We start from the raw sequence: 12,710 nt of genomic DNA on the forward strand, positions 1-12,710 counted from the left end.
GTTAGGGGAGAGATTAGAACAACTCACATCTCCTCACCCCAAGAAGTTTTGGAAGAGTTTTAGAAGCCACAGACAGTGGGTGGGGTGGTCAGTTTTTTTCCCAGCTCAGCAAAATTGTGGCTTTCTGGGCAATGTTTGTTTGGGGTGGAGCTTTTGGGACTGAGAAGCAGGCATCCTGCCCTTCACAGCACCTCTGTGGGGCCTGAAGATCTCATTTTCCTGGATTCTCCAGTGATTATACTAAAGCCAGGTACGGTTCCAATAAAGTTAACATATAAAGCTTATGGTGTGCCAGGCACCCTTCTGAGGGCTACTCAGAGATCAGCTCATTTGATCCCCACACAAGACCTGAGACTCAGGTATTATCATGCCCCTATTTGTAGATGAGGAGACAGGAATGGGCTCTGGGGGCATCTGAACAGTGGTCAGGTGGCCAGGGGCGTAGGCTGGCCCAGGAGGCTGGACAAAGGCAAGGGGTCTGATCCCAAGGATCCCAAATATCTCGGAGCTGGTAGGACCTGGGGTTTGGATACTGACCTTTGACACAATGCAGGAAGAGTCTGAGTGATTCAGAGATCATGTTGGTCCCAGAAGGAAAATAAGGAGAATAAGCCTGGCCACCCTGGATAGGGGTAGGTGGTTGGGCCTCAAAGAGGTTTGCCTGAGCAAGAGTGGCTCAGGTCTGGGCAGGCTACTGTCCCCAGGAGCACCCTCCCTGCCCATCGGGTCCCTCTGCCCCTCCCTCCTGCACATGTCACACTGACCACATCTGTAGACATCTTGAGTTGTAGCTGCAGATGGGGACCAGTGGCTCCCATTTTCATTTTAGCCATTTTGTCTCCTGCACCCACTCCCTTCATACAGTCTAGTCAGTATAGCACTTCTAGGGCACAGGTTCTCAGTCCAAGCTGTGGGAAAGCTCCCCTTATCCAAGAGAGTTTAAAAGTAGTGACTTGGGTTTTTGCGAGTGTTTTGTTTAGTAAGGACTTGTGGGGAGGAACCATGCTAAGCCATAACCAATGAGGAGAAGCAAGACAGTCTGTCTGCCCCCAGGAGCCAGTCCTCTGCTCTTCTGCAGCCAGGTCACTGACTGGAGGCTCTGGTCATTCCAGTGGAAGAAGAATGTAACCTGCATGGTAATGTGACAACTGTTTCCTCCCTGACCTCAAAGGAGCTGGCTCTAGAAGGTTGGGATCAATCCTGATATACTTTATGTGTTAGATTTACATATATATATGTAGGAGGAGGAGTGCTTCCTGCTGTGTGTTTTAGAATCCCTCCCTGCTTTGTTACGTGGCAGTGAAATGCCCGTGGCCCTGTCTAAGTGTGTCTTTCACGGATTTTTGAATCATGTTCTAGTTGCTTGGACCTGCCACATGGGCTCAGTGTTCGTTTGAGCATAACTGTACTAAATCCTTTTTCCAGATCAGTATAATAAAGGAGTGATGTGCAATTAAAAAAAAAAAAAAAAGAGTGGTTCAGGCCTATGTGGACTCAGGCTGAGGGTCCCAGCATTAAGACAGATGCTTAGCCTGGAGGGAGGCACGCAGCCACACTGGAAGCTGGGCTTGGGAATGGCTTGGAAGCAGCCCTCTTCTGCTGTCTTGAGCTGCTTTTTTGTTTTTGCTTTTATTTTTAGAGAAAATCTCATTTAGCCATCAGCTGCACTAACACTAGCAGTAGTTCAGGTCTCCCCAAAGAAGGGCTGGGCCTACTCTCCCTCTTTGGGGCTGCCCAGTTTCTATTTCTTGGTCTTTAAGTCACTGAACAAATAGCCTCCTTGTCTCATCAACTTTTCCCTGTAGCAGATATCCTTGACACTCCCATGCTAGTGTCCCAGGAAAACTCACCCAGAGTAGAGAAAGTTCAGGCCGGGCATATCCCATTTCCCTCTAAAGTACTCCCTGTCTTGAGTCCTTGTTCATGTCTTTGGCCGTGGGAGCTGAAGCCAGGAGCTGGAGTTGGTCAGGCAGGAGCACGTGGGTGATCCTAGCGACGTTTTTGTCTCTCTATGTTGATTGTAAGGATGTAGTCAGTGCTGGTGGTCCTGCTGCAGTCTGCATCAGGCCTCCTACAGGGAACTCTCAGCCCCAAGGGAGAGTACACACCTGTTTCCATGGCCCATTCCTACCCCACACCACACTCTCGCCCTGAAGCTACTCAGGCAGGCGATTGGGGGTCCTGGACTTGGCCAGGCTGGAGATGAGAAAGTACACTTTCTTACTGTGTGGCCTTGGATATGTCACTTCCTCTCTGATTACCTCAGAGGAGACTGAGAAGAGACTGAGGCCATCAGAGAGGAAGTGACATGTCCAAGGCCACACAGTAAGGGAGTGTACTTCTCTTCTCTTGTTTTTATTGACTTTCTTAGAATTTTTTCTTTGTATTTGTAGTTGACACATAATAATTGTACATATGGAATACAGAGTGATATTTCAATATGGGTACACAATGTGCAGTGATCAAATCAGGGCAATTCACTTATCTATTACCCCAAACATTTATCATTTCTTTGTGTTGTGAACATTCAAAATCCTCTGCCCTAGCTTTCGGGGAATATAAGGTAAATTATAGTTAACCACAGTCACCCTGCAGTGTTGCAGAAAACCAGAATCCATTCTTCCTGTCCAGCTTTAATTTTGTATTTGTTAACCAACCTCTCCCCATTTTCCCCTCCATGCTGCCCTTCCCAGCCTCTAAATACCCATGGTTCTACTTTTGTGGCCTCCATTTCTTCAGTTATAAAACCAGAGAGATTGGACTGCAGCTTCTAAATGGGCCAGTCCCCTATGCGTCACCGGCCACTCTCCAGCATAGCCTGCCTGTTACCTGGAGAGCAGTAATCAGCCCAGAAATCTTGTTGACAAAGCTGAGGGCAGAATTTCCACTGGAAAAAAGCAGCTTGCAGGAAAAATTGTTGATAAGAAGTGGAAATCTATCTAAGTAAGCCATGGATCTCCTGTCCCACTGCCTGAGGCCTCATGGGCTCCCTGCTCTGAGTCCTGCCATGCTCCAAGAAGCTGCTAGAGCTCCCCAGAGCAGCATTGGTGAATGAGAGTGTGTAGCCTGGTTTCCATGGAGTGACCCACGAGCCCCGTGATATGGTTTGGCTGTGTCCCCACTGAATCTTAACTTGAATTGTATCTCTCAGAATTCCCACGTGTTGTGGGAGGGACCCAGCTGGAGGTAATTGAATCATGGGGGCCCCTCTTCCCGTGCTATTCCTGTGATAGTGAATAAGCCTTACGAGATCTGATGGGTTTAGCAGGGGTTTCCACTTCTGCTTCTTCCTCATTTTCCCTTGCCACCGCCATGTAAGAAGTACCTTTCACTGTGATAATGAGGCCTTCCCAGCCATGTGGAACTGTAATTCCAATTAAACCTTTTTCTTCCCAGTCCACGTATGTCTTTATCAGCAGTGTGAAAATGGACTAATATACCCTGATACTGTAGGGGGTGTCAGTCCATGGATTTTAGCAGATTCTCAAAGATGATGCATAGTCCCAAAAGGGTTAATGAAGAACAAGCTTCAGGGGTAAACTCCTTCCTGCAGCTCCGGTGTCATCAGCCACTGAATTTCCCATCATTAAGTCGGTCATGACTGGTGAGCCTCTTAAACGTTCTTAGAGGTGTTTAGAGCTGTGTTTCTGGGACCCAGCCTCCTGTGGAAAGAGCCAAGTGACAGACAGAGGAGGCGGCAGCCCTGCTGGGAGCACATCCAGCACTCACGCTGCTCCACGGGCCCTTTCCGTGGAACAGACGCTGTTCTCTCCAGGTGCAGGCCACAAAGGCAGACGCTCTCTGTGCTACCACCTTACTCACTCTTCTTATGGGGATCATGATCAAACCTGGGAAGTTGATAGGGTCTAAATCAAAATTAAGTGTAATCCAGGCTATCTTCTGCGGCTTCTCCCCTGCAACCTCACTCACGACATAAGCATTGTAGAGTGTTCTATTTTTATGATAATTTTCTGACTGATGGAAGTGAAGTGTCTTAGGGCTTAGTGCCTTAGAAAAGTCTAAGAGTCTTAGAAAAAGGGATCCTTTTTCTTTTTAATTTTTCTTTTCTTCTTCTTTTTTTTTTTTTTTTTTTGAGATGGAGTTTCACTCTTTTCACCCAGGCTGGAGTGCAACGGTGCGATCTCAGCTCACTGCAACCTCTGCCTCCCTGGTTCAAGAGATTCTCCCGCCTCAGCCTCCTGAGTAGCTGGGATTACAGGCACACACCACCATCGCTGGCTAGTTTTTGTATTTTTTTTTTTTTTTTTTTTTTTTTTTTTTTTTTTTTTTTTAGTAGAGATGGGGTTTCGCCATGTTAGCCAGGCTGGTCTCGAACTCCTGACCTCAAGAGATCCACCAGCCTGGGCCTCCCGAAGTGCTGGGATTACAGGCATGAGCCACCGCGCCTGGCCAGGGCTCCTTTTTCTAATGTGCATATGGCACCATACGTGGCCCCCAATCCCTCCTCTAGAGCTCCTGTGTGAATGGCCTAGTAGGTTTGTCTAACACGGCTGCAAAGAGCTGTCTAGGAGCAGCCATTGAAAGCCATGGGGGCTGTTCCATCTGTGCATGATACAGAGCTTTCTAAGCATAGAGTCATCCAAAGAGAGTGGATTGCCATGGGAGGTGGTTCTCCACTAGGAAAATTATTCAAACATGGGCTGGAAAGCTGTTTGGCTAGAATATTATAAAAGAAATTTAAGATGATTGGACTAGGTGGTGCTGTTGCCTTCCAATCTTGAGATTTTCTGAGCTGAATGTTATCTATTGGGTTTTACTGTGGACGTTGTGGTCTGTAGAAAATAATTTCTAACCATTCTTACCCATATTTAAAATGTGTGTGTATGAAGGAGCTGGGGAGACAGTCGGGGCAGGAAGTAGTTTGGATATGTTCTATTTATACAGTAAACCCTCTCCTCTCCCCCTTATTATCACTCTGTTCCCTGTCAGCTTCTTCTGGGAGATACTGAGACTGTTCTGGACAAAGAAAATGGGTACACGTTGGGGATGGTGGAGAAGGAAGAGAGGGTATCACCTTAGCTGGCCATGATATTGCTGTGCCTGAGTTATGCACCAGGCAAAAAGAGATGACAAATAAAAAGTCAGGTAGGTCATGCAGTGCTCAGCACTCGATGGGGCAGAGTTTAAGGGATGATGAAATGAAAAATAGCAAGACAAGGGTGTGTGCGCACAAGTGCATGTGCAGTTGTGGCTGGCGGACACACAGGCATATCTTCTCCTAGAAAAGCCCAACACGTGGCTGACTGTGTGTGTCGCAATTTTAGGAAGAAAAAGAATTGTCTCCCACTCTGTGGGGAAATAGCTTAGCTTTCCATTTCTTTCTAGAAGGAGTGGGAACTTTGAAACAATGTCAACAATTAGAAAGCCCAGTTTAGATCACCCCAGTCCCAACCTGGCGGAGAGAGAACCCCTCTCCTGGGGTCGATTAGGGGCCACATCTTTTGTGCCCTTCCTGCTCATTGGCATCTAAGGATGAGTGAGTCTCACTCACTGAGGCATGAATGTTGGGGTTCATCTGGCTAGTGAGGGATTAGGGAGAAAGCTTCATCTCATTTAAGGCCTTCTTGCCTGGCATGGCTTACACCTGTCACCCCAGCTACTTGAGAGTCTGAGGTGGAAGATTGCTTGAGCCTAGGAATTAGAGGCTGCAGTGAGCTGTGATTGTGCAACTGCACTCTAGCCTGGGTAACAGAGGAGACCTTGTCTCTTAAAAAGAAAAAAAAAAATAGTGTTTCTGATGACGGGAATTCCAGTCTTGGAGTTGCGTGCTCTCAGAGCTAGAAAAGACGTTAGTGACCAGACTTCTTGTCCACTCCACGGTCCTTCTCAGAGTCACAGCTTTACCACCCTTAGGAGGGTCCAGTCAATGTGGAGTTAAACTGAGCCATGAGGGACTTTGATTTTTGCCTTCCCAGGGCTCTGCCCAGGACACCTGGCAGTCATCACCCTGCAAGACTGCCGTAGGCGAGACTGCCCTGGGGATGCCCATTTAACAGAAGCTGTCGCAAGATGGGGCCGCCTGTGGTGTGGGCTGACGGGCAGATGTGTAGGAGAGGCAATGGTTGTGGCTTCAGTGACTGGAAGGAAATATGTTATCTTCTCATTTCTTGCTAAGGCAAGGTCAGGACTGGGGTCAGGGTCAGGCAGGGGTTTTGATGTGGGATGCAGGCCCTGGAGGGATGGAAGCCAGGGGCTTTCTACAGAGTTGAGCTCCTCCCCCTCTGCTTCTCTGAGGCTCAGTGCTGGGGGTTTGGTGTTTCTAAAGCAGGGTCAGGAGAGGGTTGCTCTGGGGACGGTCCCAGCAAAAGCAGTGGGATGTTCTATGTACTCAGAACATGAATTGCTGGTGGGGTGGGCGTGTGACGTGGCAGAGAGCAGGTATTAAGCAGTTTTTCCACCTGTCCTCTTTTCCATCTTGTGTCTTTGCCACACTTTCCTATAGGTTTGCACTTGGACTTAGAGGCCGAATCTAGGATATCTCTCCTAAAAGGACCATCCAGTACTGGAAAGTTGACTGAGGAGGAGAGGCTCATCCATTGAATGGGATTTTCCCAGATGAGAGGGGCTGGGTGACAGAAAGTGGATGGATCCTGGCTGAGGCCTGCCATCCCTTGGCCTGGGACCCTTGGAAGGACAAGAACAATCCCCGGGTTCTTCCCTCATGACCTGGGGACTGTTCTCTGCATTGCTCCCGACTTAGTGGAAGTGAAAGGTGTCCAGGGCTTAGGGATGCAGAAATGACTCAGAGCTAAGCTACCTGGATTCAAATCCAGCTCCAAAGACGATCACCTTCCCTTCACCTCAGTTTCCACCCCTAACCTGGGGCAATAAAGTATCCACTGGAGGAGGCTGTTGTGAGAGTGAAGTAAGTGAGTACACAGGAAAACCATGGAGCAGGGCCCAGTGCAGAGCAGTAGGCATCTGCTCTGATGATTATCATTGGAAAAGGACCTAGTTGGGCACTACAATCAGCCGTCCTTGTTTGGCCCCAGGCACCACTGCCTGCCTGGCTATGGGACCCTGGGCAAGTCACTCAGAGTGCTCTGAACTTTGGCTTTGCTACCTGTAAAGTAGGACTGCTCCCTGCCTCACAGAACTATTGTGAGGGCTAAATGAAATAATGTATGCAGAGCTTAGTAGGCCTGGCATGTAGTAAATACTCCAGAAACATTTTTTTAAGTTCCAAGGTGGTGGTCTACCTGGATGTCACCTCTGACCTCTGAAAACCACAGGGATTGAGGATAGGAAAGCAGTGCTCCTTTCTGCATCCACCTTGTCCCCACCTCACCTTCCTGCCCACCAGGAAAGGAGCCTGAGGAGTCAATAAGGCCAGAGGGGGAACCCTGCAGAGCATGGTCAGCTGGGAAGGACTTGGGCAGTAGGAGCAGAGGGAGCAAAGGAGGGCCTGGCTTGGGAGGATGTGGCAGCACGCCTGTCCTCAGCAGACACCTCCCACTGCCTATGCCCCTGGTGGGGGCCAGGCCAGCTTAGGTTATCTCGGCTCATTGTCCACTGGTGCTTTCCTCGATGCTCCCTGGGAACTGGTAGTGCTGGAAGGGGTGGCAAGTGGCCTCAGCCGGCTCACAGTTCTGGGACTGGGCCCAGGTCTTGAAAGCCCCTTGAGCTCTCCTCCTTCCCTGCTTAGGCTACTGGAAGACAGAGGTCTCCAAAGAAAAACAAAAACTGGGATCTAGACATACCCCATCTGGGGTCTGACTTAAAGGCCTTTGCCAGGGTCACCTCCTGTTGGCATCAGAGAAGGAAACTCTGTGTGTGGTGTGTGTGTGTGTGTGTGTGTGTGTGTGTGTGTGTCTGTCTGTCTACGTCTGCAGGTGGGCAAGCAGGGCTGGGTGGGAGTGGAAGTGGAAAGGGTACAATTCTGCCCGTGCCTCGTTGCTGGCCCCCCCGCCAGCCACTAAGATCCAGAGTCTGGGCACCAGAGTCAGCCCTACTGCAGCTGGGGGTGTTGAGCGTGTCTGGGGAAGAGCTAAAAGTGGCAGAAAACATCCTGTTTGAAAGCAATACATTGCTGTATTTAACCCCTGCAGCACCTGCTCCGCCTACACCCAGTCTCCACAGACAGGAGATCTCAGACACCTGCCTTTGAAGCTGTCCCAAGAGGCCAAGGCTGTGGGCTGCCATCCAAGTCCGCCCCATTCCCAGCTCCTGTGCGCCTCCTCCATTGCCCTGCCTTGGGCAGCTGTCTTCCCGCTCTTAGCAGTGGGCCACGTGGCCCAGTTGCTCTGCTTCCTGAGCTGCCTACAATCTGGAGATGGAGGGGGTAGTGTGGGTCTCCCTAAGGAAAAGACCCTTCTTCCCTCCTGACACCCTGGGCTGTGAGAGGAGGAGGAGTGCCTAGGCGGGAGGTTTTTTCCTTCTGCCCGGGGCTGGTTGCCGCCACCCCTTCCCACGGCTCCTACTACTCCCTGCCTCGAGGGAGGGCCATCCTGGCTGCTGCCCAGCCTCCACCCCCACATCTCTGCCAGCGATGACATGGCATGCCTGCCCCCAACAAGCCACTTCTGTTTGCAGTCCCTGATCTGGGGACTAAAGTTCCTGGAAAGATCCTCTCATGCCCACTTCCTTAGAGACTGGTGAGGCGGTCCGTGCTCCACTTTAGATAAAAGGTTTCCCCTTCTTCATTTCAGAAGGCTTTGGGTCTGAAGTATCTGTGAGACCTCATAGAAGAGCACCCCTGGGCTCCACTTACATGCCCCGTGCTCCTTCAGGTAGGTGTTTCCTCATTAGCCACAACTTCCCTGGCTTTCTGTTTTCAAGGGGCAAGGGTGGGCCATAAGAAGGTGGTGGGCAGGGGAAGGAAGGGATACCACCCAGGATCTTGCAAGGTGGGTCCTGGACCAGCAGAGTCTGCAGCTGAGATGCATGAGTGTGTGGGGTGCGGGTGGGAGTTCAGAGAAGGGCTCAGGAGATGGGGCTTGCTGGCTCCGGCCATGACCCTGGCTGGGCTCTCCTGTGCATATGATGTTTCCTATTCAGCCCCCATCTCCTCTTTCTCTTTCCTGCCTTCTGTAGTCTCTGCCTGTCATTCCTGGGACTTTCAGCTTTCAAGCCTCAGAGGCTTGGGCATCTTCTCCACATGTGGACTCTGGTCTTGGGCTCTGACTTCTTGATAGCAACAAATAACCTTAAGCAGGGTTGGGTCTTCTGTCAGCGCCCCTGAAATGGGCCTCTGGCGGCTCAATCCAGCCTTTCCAGCCTTCACCCCCAGCATGGAGACTTCCTGATGTCAGGGCAGCACCCCACCCCATTGCAGGACTGCCCTGTTGCTGTGCTGTGGTAGTATGTTGTTCCAACTCGCTTGCATCATAGCATCTCCAAATGAGCCCATGTGATGCTGAACATGTGTCAGACTGATTTACCAGATATTCCTTCCTCCCCCCATTTGATTTCTCTGTTTTCCACGAAATCCACTGGACACTTGGGAGCCTGGATGACCCAGACTCTGTAGCAACACCATGATGACTCGGAGCTGCAGCATCTCAGCTGACCCAGGGTTAAGCCACAAGCATCCTGGATGGTTTCCCCTATTACCCCACAATGATATTGGGCCTCCGGGATGCTGGCAACATCTTGACTGTGTGCTATGTTCTAAAACCTGCAGGCGTCAGCTTGGACTTGGGATGGTCTTTGGGGACAATGTTGATAGACCCACAAGCACTTTTCTATTTCTAATTGTTTTTAAATTATGAAATGTTTATATATTCAGAAGGACATGCAAACAGAGATGTACAAAACATAGATGTAGTGTTTTGATAATAGTAATAAGAAGATACCATATGCTCACTACTCAAAGAAATAGAATACTGCTACTACATAATGCATACCCCTCCCCAATCTTATCTCTCCAAAGGTTTCTGTTAGTCATTCCTTTGTTCTTTTTTTCTGAAATTTTCTTATAGGTTAAGGGGGTACCTGTGCAGGTTTGTTACAAAGGTATGTTGCATGATACTGAGATTTTGAGTATGAATGGTCTCCCAGGTAGAGAGCACAGTACCCAATAGGTTGTTTTTCAGCCCCTGCCCCCGTCCACTTGTATTCCCAGTGTCCATTGTTCTCATCTTTATGTCCATATGTACATGATGTTTAGCTCCCACTTATAAGTGAGAACATGGGCTATTTGGTTTTCTGTTTCTGGCTTAGTTTCCTTAGGATGATGGTCTCCAGCTGTATCCATGTTGCTGCAAAGGACAAAGGACTTGATTTTGTTCTTTTTTATGGTTGCATAGCATTTCAGTGTGTGTGTGGGTGTGTGTGTACACATATATATGTGTGTGTGTGTGTATGTATATACACACACACACACACACACACACACACACATACTGCATTTTCTTTATCTAGTTCAGAGTTGATGGGCACCTGGGTTGATTCCATGTCTTTGCTATCACTACAATGATCTTTGTTCTTTTTCTGAAAGTGCTTCTCTCTTTATATGTAGGTATATATTTATACTTGCTAAACTTTAATGTATATATACTTGCTAAACTTTATATAAAAGTATGTTTTAATGTATATATAACATATACTTAATGTATATGTTATATATACATTAGAGTTTAACAGGTATAAGTCTAGCTGTGAATGAAATTAGCAATAGTGTCACTATTATTATTAGGATGGTTCAAAAGTAATTACGATCTTTGCCATTATTTTCGATGGCCAAAACCACAATTACTTTTGCACCAACCTAATACATTAAGGGTTCCAGAAAAAGAAAAGCTAAATGAGGTTAGGGAATCTCCGAGGTCTGTCTGTGACCGGGATTCCCTCTGTCCCTTTGGGACTGGTGATACGATGTTCTTGCTTATCTGCACCACTTCTTTCCCTTGGTATGAAGCTCTTTGGGGAATTTTTAGAAAGTATTTGTTTTATTCATTTGGCAGTAGTAGTTTCTAGACATATCTTAAAGTTTGGTCTTCTCTGGGCCTCGTTTGTAAAGGGGATGATGATAATAGCATCTACACCATGGAGTGGTATGAAGGTGAAATAAGACTTAATGAGCTTTGATATTCCACACCCTTGATCAGAGATCATGGGCCTAGTCATTGAAAAGTAGCTCAGAGCCTCCCAAGGGCCCCCAGAATCTGCCTCTGTCACCCAGGGGCAGGAGGAAATGGTACCCTGGGATGGAGTGGGTTCTTGTTTCTTCTTTCCTGGCTTTCTTTCTTATTTTTCTTCTGACATGAAGGACCCTTTGCCTTGGGTCAAAGGGGTCACTGTAACCTGTAATGACCCTTTTGAGGATTTGGATAAAGCTGGGAGAACTGGGAGGCAGTGGGGTCTGAAAGCATTTTAGGGCAGTCTGAGGTATTCCAGAATCATCTCTGAGCCTAACAGTAGACAGGATTAGATGCAGCAGGCAAAGCCGAGGGCCCAGTTTCGGCTAATGAAAGAGTCATGCCAGCTGCTTCCTGAGAAGACCCTCTCAAAGCTGTGGCCTTTCGTTTCTTCTGTCTCGTCTCCTTTTCCTCAAGTGTGAAATCCATCTCTAGATGATAATGCCTATTTATAGAAACCATCTCTGAAAACACAATTAATTGTATAGGACTCACATGACTCAGAAGGACATTCAAAATAATGTTTTAAGTATTATTGCCCAAAAAAGGGGGTAAGTATCTTGAAATTTTGATCATCTTGGTACCAGAACAAAAGGGGCATAAGCCTATTAGCCCTGAGCTTTATGGTTGCAAGGAGCTGGGGCTGGAATGACCAGGGCACCTAAATCACCTAAATCACTCCTCACCCTCAAGAGGAGGAGGCCTGAGGGTTTCTCTTCACATGTAGGTGCTGAGGCTGAGGGAGGACTCTCGTTTTCCCTTGGAGGGGGCATTGGGCAGGATAGAAGCCCCTGATCTGGTTCAGGTCTGTGCCTGAGGCAGAGCTAGTGCCAGTAGTATGCATGGGTTCATTCATATGATCCTTGCACCCTGGAAGTAAAACACCTTTTCCAATGCAGACAGTGGGGGCATGCAGAGATGAACCACTAAACCCAAGTTAGCCTGACAGATGCAACATCTGAAACCAGACAGCTGATTCCAAGCCATGTTGTAGGGAGAATCATATATGAGGGCTCAAAAGGCACTGTGCTCAGGCCTGGGCCCTGGGGAGATGCCAACCCTTGCTGAGCTCCCTGGGGGTGGGAGATGGGGGCGGTGGGATGAGGCTAGGGGGTGGGTGGCACCAAGGATGCCAGCTGGCCCTGGCACTGATTCTGGCTCTGACCATGGCCTGCTTACTCTTCTTACAGGGATGGAGGCAATGGCAGCCAGCACTTCCCTGCCTGACCCTGGAGACTTCGACCGGAATGTGCCCCGGATCTGTGGGGTGTGTGGAGATCGAGCCACGGGCTTTCACTTCAATGCTATGACCTGTGAAGGCTGCAAAGGCTTCTTCAGGTGAGGCTTCTTCCCAGGCTCTCCCCAAGGGAAAGGGAGGGAGAAGAAGCAAGGTGTTTCCATGAAGGGAGCCCTTGAATTTTTCACGTCTCCTTCCTTGCAATGTCCATGGAACATGCGGCGCTCACAGTCATAGGAGCAGGAAGGTCTTGGTGAGTGCTTTCTTCTTTTCCCTCCTCTCAGCTCCAGATGTGTCCTCTGACTCACTTGGAAATTGCTTTCCTGAGGTTGCTGTGTGGGTCTCTATCTTTCCATTACACCTGTGACCCACAG

At 48.8% G+C, this 12,710-nt stretch overlaps 1 protein-coding gene across 3 annotated transcripts in view; it reads left to right on the plus strand.

The window, feature by feature from the left end:
* The window catches only part of VDR (vitamin D receptor), a 64,103-nt gene that overhangs the window by 13,658 nt on the left and 37,735 nt on the right, over positions 1 to 12,710 (plus strand). For all 3 annotated transcript variants that reach the window (XM_030939247.1, XM_030939245.1, XM_030939246.1), the window contains 2 exons: positions 8,670 to 8,750; positions 12,290 to 12,437. In XM_030939247.1, coding sequence (XP_030795107.1) covers positions 8,732 to 8,750; positions 12,290 to 12,437 — 167 coding nt within the window. In that variant the 5' untranslated portion in view covers positions 8,670 to 8,731. The remainder of the gene's footprint in view (positions 1 to 8,669; positions 8,751 to 12,289; positions 12,438 to 12,710) is intronic.

The sequence above is a fragment of the Rhinopithecus roxellana genome, chromosome 10 (assembly GCF_007565055.1).
Source record: "Rhinopithecus roxellana isolate Shanxi Qingling chromosome 10, ASM756505v1, whole genome shotgun sequence".
NCBI classification, from domain to species: domain Eukaryota; kingdom Metazoa; phylum Chordata; class Mammalia; order Primates; family Cercopithecidae; genus Rhinopithecus; species Rhinopithecus roxellana.